The sequence below is a fragment of the Benincasa hispida genome, chromosome 11, assembly GCF_027475165.1.
Source record: "Benincasa hispida cultivar pf3 chromosome 11, pf3_genome.v1.1, whole genome shotgun sequence".
In the NCBI taxonomy this organism is placed as follows: Eukaryota; Viridiplantae; Streptophyta; class Magnoliopsida; order Cucurbitales; family Cucurbitaceae; genus Benincasa; species Benincasa hispida.
In genome coordinates this window covers 55,546,192-55,564,664 of record NC_143488.1, presented here as the reverse complement: position 1 = coordinate 55,564,664, position 18,473 = coordinate 55,546,192, and the positions used below count along the sequence as shown (strand labels likewise).

The following is an 18,473-nucleotide window of genomic DNA, read 5'->3' as shown; positions in this document are numbered from 1 at the left end:
TATACGAACAACTTCCCGTTATTCACCAGAGTCTAAATTTAAGCTAAAAAATACTTTCCATATGGAGGCCACTCTCATGGTGACATGAAGTACGCTTAAATCCAGACTGTGAACTCTTAGGGACGGGAGAGCTAAGAATAACATATCGCGTATGTTATTAATCTCCCGCTGAAGTTTTCTAATAACTCTATCATATAGAAGTTATTCACTACCACTAAAGTGTTCTAATTTTTTGGGTATCATATCGTGTACGTTTACAACAGTCGCATGAAAGAGGGGGCCTTTGTCCGTGAACATGTCCTGGACATGATGGTCCACTTTAATGTGGCGAAAGTAAACGACGATGTTGTTGATGAAAGAAGTCAAGTCGGTTTTATTCTAGAATCTCTTCCGAAAAGTTTTCTGCAATTATGCACTAATACACTTATGAATAAAATTGAATATAACTTGACTACTCTACTGAATGAGCTACAGGTTTTCCAGACTATGTTGAGAACGAAGGGTCTGGAATCAGAAGTAAATGTTACTACTGCTGAGAAGGGAGGAACGTCCTCCAAGCCTGATCTTACCTCCTCTTCACAGAGTAAGAGTATTCCTGCGAAGAAGAACAAAGGGAAAAGGAAGAAGAAACCTGCTAGAAAGAAACGCAAGAAAAATGTTGCAGATAAAGGGAAGTGTTTCCACTGCAATGAAGAAGTGCAGTGGAAGAGAAACTGCCCTCAGTACCTTGCTGAGAAGAGACCAGAGAAAGCAAAACAGGCAAAATAGTTCCTGAGGATCGCTTGCTCACCTTAACCAATGGAAGATGTTGCTGCTTGATGATAATCTTACTTGTGTTTTTGTTATCTTTTAAAGAACAAAATGTATATATTTTTGTTGTAAATGAAATATTCATTTTCAGAAATTATGTTTGTTCTATCTCATAGCAACTCCTGTTAAGAATCAAACTGTTAAAAGCCATTTACAAATATTCAGATATTTAAAACGGCTAGAAATCAATTAGATCAAAATATAGAAAGTTCAAAGATTTCTAGATCTGACTGTTAAGCAAAGAGTTGTTAAGACAGGTCAGATGTGTCTTACTCAAACAGTTGAGAGTACTTCAATGTAGTGGGAGGAAAGTATGACTTCGTGGTCATTATTGAGAATTAGATGTATTTCCCATATAGTTTAAGAAGTCTAAAGTACACTAACATGTTTACAATGATTCTCTCGGCTAAAGTGTTTGAGAATCACCTAGTAAGACTAAGAACACCAGGTAAATAACCTAGGGCAAGTGGGAGAAATATCGGGTATGGGATACCGAATGGTAAACCATGGGTATGGGATGCCCTAGTTTATTGTATTTCTCTATAAAACTCAGAAACTTAGTCTTATATATTGGATATATAAGTTACCACTGGAGTTTTAGTCCAAGTGGGAGTTTGTTGGTTTTTATGTCCTAAAACTCGTGGTTTGTAAACAATAGAACTTATTTTGAAAATTCAATAAATCGTTATTAAATATATGTATTGCTTCTTAGAAATACAATAAACTTAAGTGTCCCTTGACTATTACATGAGTACTTGAACTTTATGTGGAGACATAAAAGTCGATCAGGTTTGAGTAAATAGTCAAACTAATCTATAGTATATGAATAACATTGGGTGCCTTATTATGGTAACACTATTGGATACGGCCTACTCTGTAGTTGTTACAAAGAGTTCTAAAGTGCTACAAACGAAGTGATCCTAATTCATACATGTTATGACATGAGGAGTGGAGGTGTCCTGTGCAAATAATTTTTGTACAAGATCGGACCACAAAATCAGTCACTCTTACTTTATAACGCTATTTACTGTTTAATACTGACTATTTCAAAGTAATGACCTAGGTAACTTGACCTTAATCCTGAGCTAACTATGAACTTCTATTTGATCAGGATTATCCTTTGATCTGCATGAGTGAGAGTAGTCTAACAGCACTACTCAATAAACCTCCCATTTTGGGCATAAGACCGAATGAACATCTGGGGATATAGCCCTACAAGATGGAATTCACTCCTACCCGATTTAGGGTTAGAAGAGAGGTTGTTCTTTAAGTGCTGATTCTCGGTCTTGAACAAGGGGCCCCACCCTCTCATTGGCCCGAGAAGGACTCGATTTTTTGATTGGATCACAAATCAATTGTTCATTAGAGGATCAGTGGAACTTAAGGAACAAGAGGTAATCTCGGGGGTAAAACAGACATTTAACCCACCTATTATTACGAACAACATGTGAAGGGTTAACTTACTAATCATGGTTATATCGAGTGGACATAATATATCTACAGTGAGAGAAGTTCAACTATGGGCTTTAGTAGAATGACCCATTAGTTAACGAATGGGGGTTAATTCGGTCTAATGAGTTTAGCCAATTAATCTTGGATCATTGGAGCTCATAATCTATAGATCCGCGAGGTCCCCCTACTAGCTCATAAATGGATTAGCTTTAGAGTAGTGTGATAAGTTAATTTGAAACGTTCAAATTGGAATTAAAGGAATTAGTAATTATATGAGATATAATTACACGTTTAATTTTAAGAATTAAACGGAATTGGAGAATCAATATTTAAATTGATTTAAATATATAAAGGTGGAATTGTGTAAAATTAATTTAATATTTGATATTAAATTAATTAGAATGATTTAAATTGTTTAAATAATTATTTATTAATTATATTAAGAAAAATAATTTATAAAATTAATTTTGTAAATTTAATAATATTTTCAATTTTAGAAAACAAATTGATTTTTGAAATCAATTGAAAATTGAAAAAGATTTAAGAAAAACACAAAAATGGAAAGTTGATTTTTTCCATTACATCTTCATAGTTGCTCACACAAAACCCATTACTTTAGGCTTCAATTACTCTAAGCATGAGCTGCATCTCATGCATCCATCTTCATTGCATGATACTCTGCAATATATTGAGAAGATTGAAGTGAATTTGAGGCTGTGCAATTTGTAGAATTTTTGCTGAAGAATTCGTGTGAAAAAAGTGTTCTTCAAGTGGGTTGTTGCTGTGAGTTATTCAAGAGTTTTCAAGAGTTCTACGAATGTATGACTTGAAACCAATTTATTTCTACAATAGCATGCTTTAGTTTCTGCCAAAATTAATGTATTATCCTTGTTGCTTCCACTGCTGGCTAATACAATCCAATAGTTCGAGCATTCGGGTTTGCAGTCTTGCTGATTGTTCGAGCGTTCGTGATCAAGGGAGATTGAAGATGATTCTTCAAAAATATGTGAATTCTTCCCTTTATCTTCTTAAAAGCATGCTGTAATTTCGTTTTGTGCATAGCCTATATGTTTCCATTTCTTGATTGTAATTGTTAATGTTCATAGACGAAAGGAAATTGGAACGATCATTCTGTTGCTCATGGAAATCTTCATGTACAATTTCCTTCACTTTCCAGCCTTAATTACGAATTAGGACACTTGACTGGTTTCGAATTAATTGATTGTTGGCCTTTGTAGAGATTAGTTAATTCGCATCAATTGGGTAGTTATGCATGCATAATTTGATAACATGATATTATGATAGAAACCAACGATTTAAATTACATTGAATGGCTATTTGATCCAAGAACTAGATGAATCCATTACTGTTTCATATATCTTTGCAATTTTCGTTTCTTGCATGTTTTCAATTTTAAAACCAAAAACCAAAATCCCGTTTTTACTGTTTTTTTCACGGTCAAATCTAACCCAAAAAGAAATTAATTCTCTGCTTCTCTATGGTTCATGAAGGAACTTTTGTGAGGAGAACCTTGAGTGGAAGCGGATACTCCAAACTCTATTAATTGTCGAATACAGAGTTTATAGTAAACATACAACATATATGCATTTCAATTAAATTACGACATGATTTTACCAGAAATAAGTTCAAAAAATATCACCTTTGAAGAACCTTTCTTCACGAATCCTCCCTCGAATAGTCACGAACCTTTTGAAGACCTTCTTTAAAATAACCTCGAACAGAAACCCAAACATAACCACAACGGAGTCCTCAGTATTCTCAGGGTGAGAACCTAGGAGTGGTGGGCTCTGACTATTTTGGTTAGAGGAAAAGAGCTTGAAGTGGAGGAGAAAGATTGAGAGCTTTTCACCCTAAACTCAAAAGACTAAACCCTTCTGTTTTCTCAATCGTTCGACAACATCAACGTAGAAGAAGAAGAAAATTTGTTTTTTTCTTGTATTCTCCTTTTGCCAAATTGAATAATCACCTCCACTAAAGTGGGTGGAGAAAAAAGAAGGGGACGGGAGTTGTAACTCCCTTCCTTATTATTCAAATGATAATTATATAATATAAATAAATATGATAACTAACTTATCATATTATATTTATATTAAATTATATGTTATATAAAATATAACATATAATCTGTAGTTTTAATATTGTATCACATACATGTAAGGAGGAAGAAGAAAGGGTAGCTAAATGATCGTTGTCAAAGACTAAACGATCGTTGAGAGGTGAAGGCTAAATGATAGTTGGGAGAAAGGCTAGACGATCGTTGAGATAAAGGCTAGACGATCGTGGAGAAAAAGACTAAACGATCATGGTCAAATATCTAAACGATCGTAAGGAAAAGGTGAACGATAGGACAAGCGTCTACACGATAGAGGAAAGCGTGTAGACGATGGGTAGGAGACTGCACGATTGGGTTGATCGTGTATGCGACAGAAAGTACATGATAGAAAGTAGACGATTGGATTGAAGTGTACATGAAGAAGAGTACACGATAGGACTTAAACGATAGAAGAAAGTTACTACACGATTGGTAGAAAGTATAAACAACAAAAGAAATTGAGTAAGACGATCGGCCTTCGCGACCCGCATCGCTCGTCGTACAGCATTATTTATTAACATAAAAAAGCCACATGGCAGAATGTTAATGATCTATAATAATAACCATGAAAGAGAAAATACACAATTAACCACTGAATAGTGGAACCTGAAGTAGAGAAGGAAAAACGCATAGAAGACGAATAAAAATCTGTTGTAATTCTTCAGTAACGTTGCACTCATTTTATCATCCCCCCGCAAGTGAACAAGGAGTTTCCGCGACTGTTTGGTCTTCAAACTAAGGTAGCGAGGACTCGGTAAGGCTTTTGTCATGATGTCGGCTAGCTAATCCTCAAATGGAAAGAAGTGAATTGAAAGTTGTTTGGAGGCAAACTTTTCTTTGAGAAAGTGAAGGTCAATCTCAAGATGTTTTGTCCGGTTATAAAGTACAGGGTTGGCGGCCATGTAGGTGACGCTGAGATTGTCACAAAGCAATAGAGGGATGGAGATGTTTTTTACACCAAGTTCAGTGAGAACTGATTGGATCCATAAAATCTCAGCGGCAGCATTAGACAAGCCACAATATTTTGATTCGGATTGGATCGAGAGACGACCTTTTGCTTAGAGAAGCTCCATGAAATGAGGCTTGAACAAGGAAGACACAGAATCCATTCGTGCTTCGCCTGTCATCCGGGCAGCTGGCCCAATCGACATCTATGTAGCAAGTCAAAGCCAAAACAGGGGACTTTGTTATACCATGATGAGTCGTGCCATTGAGGTACCGAGGAACCGTTTTGCTGCTTGAAGATGTGAAGTGGTTGAGGCGTGCATGAATTGACAGAGCTTATTGACACTGAAGCTGATGTCTGGTCTGGTCAGTGTACAATATTGAAGAGCACCAACTAGGCTTCTGTATTCAGAGGGGTTGTCTAGCGATTGTCCATTGATGAGAAACAGAGAGGCGTCAACCATCGAAGAGTGAATTGGCTTGCAATCAGTGAGGTGTGCACGTTCAAGAAGACTATGAATATACTTGGATTGAGACAAGTGTAGATGGTCTAGAGAGCGAAGCACCTGAATGCCAAGGAAAAAAGATAGTCACCGAGATCTTTAAGTGCAAACTAAGTATTCAAGCAAGTTATAAAGTGCTGAATAGTGGTAGGATTATTTCCAGTGACAATGATATCATCAACATAGATAAGGAAAATAATTAAAGTATGTGAGTTGCGGAAAATGAACATGGATGTATCAGACTTTGCATTAGAGAAACCTCATTGTGTCAGGCAGGTGCTGAGGTTGGAGAACCATACGCGAGGGCTTTGCTTGAGGCCATACAGTGCCTTGTGTAGCAATAATACATGATCAGGGTGTTTATCACTGATGAAACCAGGTGGTTGCTTAATGTATACTTCCTCAGATAGATCACCATTGAGGAAAGCATTATGTACGTCAAGTTGTCGAATGATTCAGTCTTGAGACAAAGCAATTGACAATACAAGTCGAATGGTGGTGGGCTTGACTACTGGACTGAAGGTCTCAAAATAATCAATGTCATAGTCTTGGTTGAAGCCTTGAACAACCAAACGAGCCTTGTAATGAGCAATCTCACCAGATAGAGTTTGTTTGAGTCTGAACCCCATTTGCTGCCAATAATTTTGCGATCCTAGGGCAGAGCTGTGAGAGACCATGTTTTATTTCTAATGAGTGCTTCATATTCCTCAAGCATCGCTAGTTTCCAGCTTGGATGAAGGAGAGCTTCCTTGTAAGACCGTGGTTCTATTTTATCCAAGTCAGTAACCTCGGACAGCCACGCCTTTGATTTGAAAATTCCCATCTTGGACTGTGTAATCATGGGGTGGTTATTGGTTGTAAGGGGTAGGGATGGTGTTGGTTCTAAGGTGGTGGGAATGAGGTGCAGAAGTAGAGAGAGGTGGGACAGTAGAGGTAAGTGGTGGTAAGGGAGAGGAAGCAATGGGGGTTGGTGGTTCGGTTGATAGTTCAGATGAGTGGGAAGGGTGGGGAGGGGGTTGGTTGAGAGGTGTAGATGCAGGTGTGGAATGAGGGAAGGGGATTGGTATAGAAGGAGGTAGGTGAAGGGAATGATGGTGATGAACATCGTTGCTGTTGAAATTGGCAAGGACCTGATGGAGGGGATAAAAGCCGACTGGAATAGGAAAGGAAAGAGCTGGAGAGAAAGAGGGTGAGGGAGAATCGACTGATGAATGGTTATCAAGGAAAGGGAAAGCTGTTTCATTGAAGATGACATGCCTAGAGATGTAAATTTGACCGGTTGTGCGATGGAGGCAAAGATATTCTTTATACAAGGAGGAATAGCCTAAGAACACGCATGGATGAGATCTATACTTCGTTCGTACCTTCTTGGCTTAGGCTTCCAACTGAACTGACTTTAGAAGCTTATCATCATTGAATGGTCGAAGGAAAGGGAAATAGGTGGAGCCGAAGACTTTTAGGAGTTGGTAATCAGGGAGTTTGGAGTAGAGAGTTTCATAGAGTGACTTATTGTCAAGAAGAAGTGTAGGTAAACAATTGATGAGATAGACATCGGTATGGAAAGCGAAAGGCCAGAAACTATGTGGGACAGAGGAGTGAGCAAGCATAGCTAGACCAACTTCAACGACATGTCTATTCTTTCGTTCGACAGTGTCATTTTGTTGTGGTGTGTAAGGACAAGACAGACGATGAATTATGCCAAGTTTGTCTAGTATAGAAGAGAGAGCTTTGAACTCCCCTCCTCTATCAGTTTGGATTGATTTGATGGTGATGGAAAATTGATTCGAAATCATAGCTTGAAACTTAAGAAAACAGGGTAGAACTTCAGATTTAGTTTTCATAATATAGATCCAAGTGAAATGAGAGAAAGCATCGATAAATAGTAAGAAATATCTATCTCCATTGACTGAATTTATCGGGGAAGGACCCCATACATCGGCATACACTAAGTCAAAACAAGAGAGTGGACGAGAATTAGACACTTGAAAAGGTAAACGATGGCTCTTGACCATTTGACAATGCTCACAAACTGATACCGTTGACTTATTTTTGTACTTCAGTTTGCATTTGGACAACATAGAGTGAAATACTGGAGGGGAGATGTCCTAAGCGACGATGCCACAGAAAGAAATCCGTGAGTGTTGAGATGAAGACAGTTAGATGAGATGAGGAATGGATAGATCGTGTAGCCGATGGATTGACAGAGAGTTTGTACAGGCCACGATCAAATGTGCCCCGAACGAGTGGACTCTTGGTTTGAAGGTCCTTCAGAACAAAGAAGTCATGGAAAAATTCGACATAAGCATTATTATCATAACATAAACGACCGATGCTAATTAGATTTCTAGATATTGATGGTGTGTGAAGAACAAAGTGAAGATGAAATGGACTGTTCGTTGTAGATGAAAGGAAAGAAGAGGAACAAGTATGAGAGATGGGAAGAGACTTACCATTTCCTACGACAACTTGTTCACCAATAGGGTGTTGGATGTTGAACAGGTCAGGGGTCATGTGATGAGTGGCTCCGGAATCCATGTACCAGCTTTCATCGAGGTGATTTGTTGTTGGGGCAGGGGGTAGTAATGTAGGATAGCGGTTGAGGTGAGGTTGGTATGGCTTGAGCAAAATGGGCTTAAGGATGTTGGATGATTCTATATTTTGGATTGTCTATGTTGTAGCAGGACAATGTTATATGGCTGGATTTGTTACAGATTTGGCATTGTGGTCGATTGAAGGATTGGGATGGTTGATGAGTTGTTGGTCGTGGGGCTCGGGTTGATGGTCGATGGGATGAATAGTTTGGAGCAGGCATAGTAGAGAAAGGAGGGTTAGGGAGAATACCTGGAAGTTCTTGAGAAGGTCGAAAAGATGACCTGGTAGGTTACGGCCAGTGAGGACGTCGAGGTTGAAGTGAGAGCTGGGCGACATTAGCTTGTATCTATTAGAGTTTGTCCATAGCAGACTGGGATTCGAGCCGGCAGTCATATGTGATGAAGAGGCTGCAAACATCGGCAATAGATGGGCGATTAGTTCAGTTCTGAATGGAGGTCATGAACGGATTGTATTCAGTGCCAAGGCCTTTGAGGATGTATGCAAGGTGGTCACTATATGAAAGCGGTTCTCCGATAGCAGCAAACTTGTCGGCAATGTCTTTTATCTTGGCCAAGTATTGAGAAACGTTGATGCCATCCTTTCGTATCTTCTGAAGTTGAGTACGCAAACCCATTATTTGAGCTGTGGAGGAGGATTCATAGACCGTTCGGAGTGCTTCCCATATTTCCAGTGCGAATTCATAACCAACGATTTCTCCCATCTTGTCTTCATTGAGAGAGGAATAAAACCAGCTCATGATTATTCGATTGCACTTTCGCCAATAGGAGAAATGGGAATTGAGTTGATTTTGCTGAGGGTCAAGGTACTTCGGTGGCTGAGGATAGGTGTCGTCGATGAAGCTTTCAAGCCATACCCATGATAAGGTTGAGAAGTTGATTCTTCCAAAGGAAGTAGTTTGAATCATTTAGCTTGACGGTGAGGGATTGGGACATGTGAGGGAAGTTTGCGACTGGGGATTATGGGGAAGGAAGATTGGGGAAGGGATGAATCGGTATCGAATTTTGAAATGTATGGTGGTTAGGGACATTGGCATAGTGAGGGTGAAGGGGTGGTGGTAGAGGGCCATATTGCGTAGGGTAGAATGGATTTCGAGCAGGGAGAGGGGCGTGCTGAGTAGCGGGTGGGGTGAACGACAGAGATGATATAGATATGGTGGTCGGAGGTAGAACAATTGAATATATGACACGGTTTGAGGTTACTGGGAGGGTAGAGTTTTCTTCAGATGTTCCTGAGCTTGACGACATAAGAAAGGGGCAGAATGTTTTAAAGCTCTGATACCATGTAAGGAGGAAGAAGAAAGGGTAGCTAAATGATCGTTGTCAAAGACTAAACGATCGTTGAGAGGTGAAGGCTAAATGATCATTGGGAGAAAGGCTAGACATCGTTGAGAGAAAGGCTAGACGATTGTGGAGAAAAAGACTAGACGATCGTGGTCAAATATCTAGATGATCGTAGGGAAAAAGGTAAACGATAGGACAAGCGTCTACACAATAGAGGAAAGCGTGTTGACGATGGGTAGGAGACTGCACGATCGATTTGATCGTGTGGGCGACAAAAAGTACACAATAGAAAGTAGACGATTGGATTGAAGTGTACATGAAGGAGAGTACACGATAGGACTTAGATGATAGAAGAAAGTTACTACACGATTAGTAGAGAGCATAAACGACAAAAAAAATTGAGTAAGACGATCGGCCTTCGCGACCCACATCGCTCGTCGTACAACATTATTTATTAACATAAAATGGCCACATGGCAGAATGTTAATGGTCTATAATAACAATCATGAAAGAGAAAATACACAATTAACCACTGAATAGTGGAACCTGAAGCAGATAAGGAAAAATACATAGAAGACGAATAAAAATCTGTTGTAATTCTTCAGTAACGTTGCACTTATTTTATCAATATAATATAAACTATAGTTTCTTTTCTCTATTATATGACATTTAATATAAATCATATTTATATTAAATTTAACAACTATGAATCACATTCATAGAAAATATATTTGTATCTCATTCAAATATTTATTTCCTCCCATTAAGCTATAATATATCAACTACATAATGACAATTATATCGCATATAATTAAATCCCTCTATTAAATTGAATAATTTAAATTAATCAAAAAACTTATTCTCAACTAAATTCTTTTGAGTTACCAAGGGGACCTCATGGACCTATAGCTTGAAGCTCTAACAGTACATGAGTAATTAACTAAACTCTTTAATTACATTATTCACCATCTGTTAACTGTTGAGCACTCCATTAAAGACCGACAGTTGTACTCTTCGTACTACAAATATATTTCTGTGTCCATTGGATATAACCAATCAATAGTACGATGACCTTTCACAAATTACTAGTAAGTACAGATGGGCCAAATTGTCGTTTCGCCCTTGTAGTTACATCTAACTCTTTAAGTATCACTAATCCCTCTAATGAACAATAGATCTGTAGGATGGTATCAATTGCAGCGAAAGCACAACGATCATCTAAACATTCAAATTCCCTAATTTTGGCAAAATATAAAGCATACTTTTGCAGAAAAATGGGTTTCAAGACATACCTCTTGTAAAAATTCTTCAAAGCTCCATCTCCAGTTGCTAACTTCTCCATATCTTGTTGTAGACTCCCTCAAGATCTTCCCCAATATTCTCTTGGTACTCTAGATTGAGTTGTGGGACTCAAAACAAGCTTGAATCAAGGGATGAAGGAGAAAAACTCACTGCAGCAACCTATGTTGAAGAACCTTTGTTCAAACCGAATTTTCTCTCAAAATTCTGTAGATTGCATGCCCGATTTTCACTCCAATATTCTCATTATATCGCAGATCAACATGCAAAGAGAAGAGCTGCATGAGTTGCAGCTCATGCTTGGAGAAGACAAGGCAAATATATTACTATATGTGTGAGCTAGTTAAATGATGGATAATGGAAAAACCCATTTTTTCATTTTGTGTTTTAGTTTTCCAATTTTTCAATTTTATCCAAAAATCAAATTTTGATTTAAAAAATCTCTTTGATTTTAAAAATAAAAAATTAATTAATTTCATAAATTAATTATTAAATAAAACTTAATTAATTAGGAGCAAACTCTACACGATCGCGTAGCATTAGCTATGCGATCGTTTAGCAAATGCTACACGATCGTGTAGCAAACTCTACACGATCGTGTAGCAAACTCTACACGATCGCATAACAAAAACTATTCGATCGTTTAGCTCTAGCTACACGATGCGGTAACCTCTGTTTCGTCTTCTCCATCGAAACTCCAATCTATAACCCTTCTTTGAAGCTTCACAAGCGACTCAAAACTAACAAATTTACAAACTCGATTGCAATGTTTAATGCCCAAAAACCCAGGGGCCCTTTACAAACCAACTTTGTAAAATTTAAAGAAAGCCTTCACTGAGATTTCTACCCCGAAATATCCATCAACAATACATCCACAAACATTAATCACAAAAACACATAAACACAATGCAGATTATAAAATCCACCAGTACTGAAAATGAAGTTAATAAAATAATGGAATTTGGAATCAGAAACCAACAACCTGTCTCTGATACCAATTGAAGGAACTCTTATGAGGAGAACCTTGAGTGGAAGTGGATCGTCCAAATTCCATTAATTAATGAATACAAAGTTTACAGTAAACATACAACAGATATGCATTTAAATTAAATTATAGCATGTTTTTATAAGAAATAAGTTCAAGAAATATGACCTTTGAGGAACCTTTCTTCACTAATCCTCCCTCGAACAGTCATGAACCTTTTGAAGACCTTCTTCAACATAACCTCGAATAGAAACCTGGACATAACCACAATGGAGTTCTCGATATTCTCAGGATAGGAACCTAAGAGTGGTGGGCTCTGACTATTTTGGTTAGAGGGAAAGAGCTTGAAGTGGAGGAAGAAAATTGAGAGCTTTTCACACTAAACTCAAAAGACAAAACTCTTTTTTTTTCTCAATCGTCCCACAACATCAACGTAGAAGAAGAAGAAAAACTGTTTTTTCTTTTATTCTCCTTTTGCCAAATTGAATAACCACCTCCACTAAAGTGTGCGGAGAGAAAAGAAGTAACTCCCTTCCTTATTATGCAAATGATAATAATATAATATAAATAAATATGATAACTAACTTATCATATTATATTTATATTAAATTATATATTATATCAAATATAACATATAACCTATAGTTTTAATATTGTATCACATATAATATAAACTATAGTTTCTTTTCTCTATTATATGGAATTTAACAACGATGAATCACATTCATAGAAAATATATTTGAATCTCATTCAAATATTTATTTCCTCCCATTAAGTTATAATGTATCAAATACATTATGATAATTATATCACATATAATTGAAACAATTTAATTATGTCATATATAATTAAATCCCTCTATTGATTTGAAAAATTCAAATTAATCCAAAAATTGATTCTCAACTAAATCTTTTTAAGCTACTAAAGGGACCTCATGGACCTGTAGCTTGAAGCTCCAACGGTATATGAACAATTAATTAAACTCTTTAATTACATTATTCACCATCTGTTAACTGTCGGGCACTCCACTAAAGACCGACAGTTGCACTCTTCGTACTATAGATATATTTCTGTGGCCATTAGATATAACCAATAAACAATATGATGATCCTTCATAAATTGTTTGTAAGTACAGCTGGGCCAAATTACCGTTTTGCCCTATAGTTACATCTAACTCCTTCAGTACCATTAATCCTTCTAATGAATAATAGATCATAGTCCTACTATGACTAAAACCCTCTCGGGCTAGGAGATGGTGTGGCACCACATTGTTCAAGACCCGGAATCAGCCCTTAAGGAAGCAATTTATCTACTTACCCCTACTTCAGGGAAAAAGTGAATTCCATCTTGTGTAATTGTGTTCCCAACTCCCCAATAAGACGAATCCCCAAAATGGTAGGCTTGTTGAGTCGGTAATGTGGTCGTTCTCACCCATACAAATCAAAGGACTGCCCTCATAGGCAGGAGTTCACAACTCACTCAGGATTCAGGTCATGTTACCTATGGTCATCCTAGTGAAATGTAAGTCTCTTTTATGAACGACGTTATATAATGAGACTAAACATTTCGTGGTCCGATCTTATACAAACTTCTTTGTATAGAATATCTCCGCTTGCATGTCTAATACATGAATAATTAGGACCAGATAATTTGTAGCACTTTACAACAATTGTAACACTACAAAGAGAGTCATACTCGTAGTGTCACCAGGATAAGGTACCCAACCTTATCCATCTACTACAGACCATTTAGGGTATCACTTAAACATGATCCACCTGTATGTCTCCACATACATTACAAAGATAACCTTAGATGTTAGTTTATTAGTTTGTGGTTAATGCAACTAAAATATCACATATTTTATAGACAAAGTGAATAAAATATAATCACATAAAGAGTTTGTTCAGCAATGTTTACAAACTATAGGACCCTATGAGATTTAGGGCATCAACCACAATAGTTCGACCCCACACTTACCACTGTTGCTATTGTTGGGATTGGTGTCCTAATTCTCCTGGTAGTCTCGTAGTTTGTAAACACTTTGTGAACATATTATTATTAATAAAATAAGTGTTATTTTATAAGCATTTACTCAATCTAATAAACTAAGATCCGAGGTTATTTTAAGTAACTTAAGCATGAATGTGGATGTTGGATTTTATGTCCTAAAATCGTAGTTTGTAAATTAATAAACATATTCTATTTTGTTTTTTGATAAAGTTGTTATTGAAATTGTAATCTTGAATCCAATAAACTAAGGTCCTAGGACTATTTAATATATTTTGAACATTATGTAGTGACATAAATGTGGATCAAGTTCAAATATATAGCCAAAATGGTCTAGTATATGAATAAGGTTGGGCACCTTATTCTGGAGAACCTTATTCTGGAGACACTATGGATGCGGCCCACTTTGTAGTTAGTACAAATGATGTGATCCTGAATCGTTCATATAGATATATGTGAGTGGGGGCATCCTATGTAAAGAGTTTACATAAGACTGAACTATGAAATAGTCACTTTTTATGTTCTAAATGTCGTTTTATGTATAAAACTGTCTATTTCGTTAATTGATGACCTAGGTAACTTAATCTTAATCCTGAGCTAACTATGAACTGCTGTTCACTCAGAATTATCCTTAGATCTGCATAGGTGAGGGCAACTCAATATCGCTGGCCCAATAAGCCTCCCATTTCAGGGGTAAGATCGGGTGGATAGCTGGGAACATAGGGTACAAGACAGAATTCATTCCTACCCATTATAGGGATAGTAGATAGGTTGTTCCCTTTAGTACTGAATCCAGGTCTTGAACAAGAGGCCCCACCCTCTCCTTGGCCCGAGAGGGATTCGGTTTATAGGTTGGACCTTAAACCAATTGTTCATTAGAGGATCAGTGAAACTTCAGGAATAAGATGTAGTCTCGAGGGTAAAATGGTTTTTATGACCAAGCAGAGATTACGAACAACCTGTGAAGGATTAGCTTAATAATCATGGTTATATCAAATGGACACAAATATATCAATAGTGAGGGGAGTGCAACTACGGGACTCTAGTGGAATGACCTGTTAGTTAACGAATGTTGATTAGCTCCATCTAAAGAGTTCAGCCAGCTAATCTCGGATCGTTGGAGCCCATGATCTATAAGTCCATTAAGTTCCCCTACTAGCTCATATGGAATAAACTTAGAACAATATGATAGAATAATTCGAATTGTTCGAATTAGGTGAAGAGAGAGAAACCAACAAGTATATGTGATACAGTGGTCGGGTTTTTTAGTTTTGAGATACAACTTTAATATTTAAATGTGATTTAAATATCAAGAATATGAATACATTCATATTTGGCTTGGAAATGATGGAAATGGTCAAAGATGTAAAAAGTCAAAGAGTTAACTTTTGACTTTGAAAAGTCAAACTTTGACCGACCTTATATTCAAATATGAATTGAATTTCGAGAAAATGAATGTGGATTCATGCTCAGGAGGTCAAAATTAGTCAACACGGAAAAAAATCATAAAAAGTCAAAATGTTGACTTTTTTATCAAAGTTTGAATTTAACCAAATGATTACTTTGCCCTCTGACTAAAGTTAGTGGGAAAATCCAAACTTTTGTTGGATAATTCTACTAACAAAATAGTGGGCTAGGTGTTGGCTTATAGTGGAGACATTAAGCCGACTAAGATAGTAGATTATAGGTGTTGGCTTTTTATGGATTTGTTCATGCAATTGTTGCATGACTTTTTTCTATAAATTGGGCTTTTCAATTTAGTTGAAAATTTTTTGCCATTTTGCCAAAAGAGTTTTCTAAATTTGGGCTGAAAATTCTCTTTTCTTTGAGTGAAATAAAAATCCAAACCCAAATTCATCCTTTTTTCCATCTCTTTTCTCTCTCTCGATTTCCTTCATCCACCGGGTCCCACAACCTGGTTCAGAGTCCAGAGGATAGTAGGTCAACTCTAGTGGTGGTCCAAAAGAGTTCGGGTCGAGATTCAGCTAGGAAAAGCAGTGTTCGGAAGCTGCAAAGGTTGTTTGCTATCCACTTTTATTTACTGTTTTTTTCCCTCCATTTGCATGCTTATTTCCTTTAAATTAGAAGCAATTAGAGTGTAATTAGATCCTAATTCCACTGCGTATGTCTCATGTTCCATCATGTGGTATCAGAGCATGCTAGAATTACGCTCAATTGCTTTCGATGGGTGTTTTTTTTCTATCTATTCAAGTGTTGAACGAAATGTGGACTAAAGTGAATTTATTATGATTTTGGCATTTTTTTCTTTAAATTTCTCGTGGAAATTTGTAATTGCTTACTTATTTATGAGCATTAATGTGTAAAAAAAGGTCTGTAAATTTGTTAGAGTCAATAGAGTTGAAATTAGGATGTAATTTCTTGATTCCGGGAGAGAGGACAACAGCTAAATTGAAGGAAAATGCATCACAAACCCGAACTTGGCCACCAGACCCGACCCGACCTGGTTCGCCACTTGGATTCTCTTGCACGCGGACCTGGCTCGCACGCTGCCCCGTCCGGATCCAACTAGCGCCTGCCCACTCCGCTTCGCCAACCCGGTACGAAGCTGACACGTGCGACCCATGCCCCGTGCGTGCCTCCCGCCTCTGCGACCCGCTTTTTGTTTGCCCGAACCGCCCGCACTTCTGTTGACTGCGCCAGCGAATGTTAACCAGCCAGTCCAGATGGTCAAGACCAGTCTGTTTGACCTGGTTGAGCCGGTTTGACCGGTTCAACTTGGTTTTTGGATCTTTGGGGCCGGTTCGGGAGTTTTTGGGCCGATTCGAGAGTTTTTTGGCCGGTTCAAGATGGTTCAAAGTGTTTGAAGCCGATTCCGGGAAGCTGGTTGCTGATTTTTGTAATAAATTAGTTATTTGTTTGTTTTTAATTCCAAAATCGGTCCACTTTAGTGTTGTTTACCTATTATGCATGTGATGTATAATGTTGTTTGATTATGTGTGCATATAGTATGCCATATAGTTTTAAAACCCCACCATAGGAAAAGCATGTGACATGCATTTGTTATATGTTATATATGTTATAAAATATATACTATACATGCTTAGTTTTAATATAAGTGTTATATTAAAGCATGTTTGATTGAAGGAAGCATGTTATAGATGAATGCTCTAGGGTTATAATTGTTATAATTTATTTTATAATTATTATAAAATAACCTATACTTCTAAAATCTATAACAAAGATAAGATGCATGCTCATTTAGAGTTAACCATCGAGAAATCCTAATTTTCATAGAAAATAGGTCGATATCTTGTAAAATCGAAGTTACAAGAAAACTCACCCGGTAAGATCTTGGCAAAAATTCAGATAAGATGACTAAGGTTGAAGGTTTTTAAGTTGACGGTTCACGGAACGCCTACTACCTGGAGATCGAGTCAGCATCTAAGTTAGGTTAAACCGGTTTTATGCGCATGCGTGAGCAATGTAAGGTAATAAAATTTGTTTTATCATCTAGACATCGTAGGTTAAAAATCCAGTATAAAGTTATACTCGGATGAATCACCTAGACTTAGGATATGTTTAGTTAGCCGAAATGTATCGCTAAGTATTTTATACCCTAACCGTCTAGAACACTTCAGCTGAAGAGAAGTAATGTACTTTTAGCTCTAGCGTCCCTAAGAGTTCACACCGTGAGATTCATACTGCCCTAAGAGCAGACTCCGTTCGGAGAGTGTTTGCATAAGTCAATACCAAGGTGAATAGAGGAAGTTGTTCATAGTAAGTGGGAGAAGGAAGTGTGTCAACACATCCTACGGTCTCTTCCATTAGATCGCACCGTGAGATTCCTATAATGCGCCTGCATGTCTGCCCTGGAGCGACCTTACCAATCAGAGGGCTGTATTATAGGATTCGGAACTCCGCGAACTCTAGAAATTGATAGGGTCACTCAGGTTCGTTTTCATTCTTGTCTTTCCAACTTCGGGAGCATAATCTTTCCGATCTTTGAGGTCTGAAAATGGAGGGTCACACTTATGAGAATTACTAAGTGTTAATAAATTCTTGACCAAAGTAGCAATAACTGAGTTACTATAGGGATAAGAGTTATTTTGGTGATAATATCTAGTCAAGATAGATTGGTTCAACGGAGGAATAGTCGATCAACCCCTCGGTGGAGGTTATTCTAAACCATTGAAATATCGTTGCAAAATATAATAATGAAGGGTACATTATTAGTTTTTTTTTGTAAACTTGATTGGATTTAAAAGGTTAATGTTTTTCTACTAAAAAGGATATGTTTTTCTTTTCAGCATGACTAACTCTTTAGATCAACTCTTAGCTTCCAAGAAACTAAACGGCGATAATTACTCAACATGGAAAAACAATATGAATTCAACACTAGTAATAGATGACTTGAGCTTTGTCTTAACTGAGTAATGTCCTCAGGCCCCTGCCTCGAAAGAAGCACAAGGTAAATATGATTTACTAGTTGCTGAGACATGTTTAGT

At 37.3% G+C, this 18,473-nt stretch overlaps 1 protein-coding gene across 1 annotated transcript; it reads right to left on the bottom strand.

Annotated features, from left to right (window-relative positions):
- Positions 1–8,854: 8,854 nt before the first annotated feature.
- Positions 8,855–9,340, bottom strand: LOC150032749 (uncharacterized). The gene has a single exon (XM_090307008.1). It carries the CDS (start codon positions 9,338–9,340, stop codon positions 8,855–8,857), a length of 486 nt encoding a protein of 161 aa, XP_090163134.1.
- Positions 9,341–18,473: the final 9,133 nt, after the last annotated feature.

Excerpts from the sequence above, each read along its gene's own strand:
- LOC150032749 (XM_090307008.1), bottom strand. The coding sequence starts at position 9,340 with ATGATTCAAACTACTTCCTTTGGAAGAATCAACTTCTCAACCTTATCA.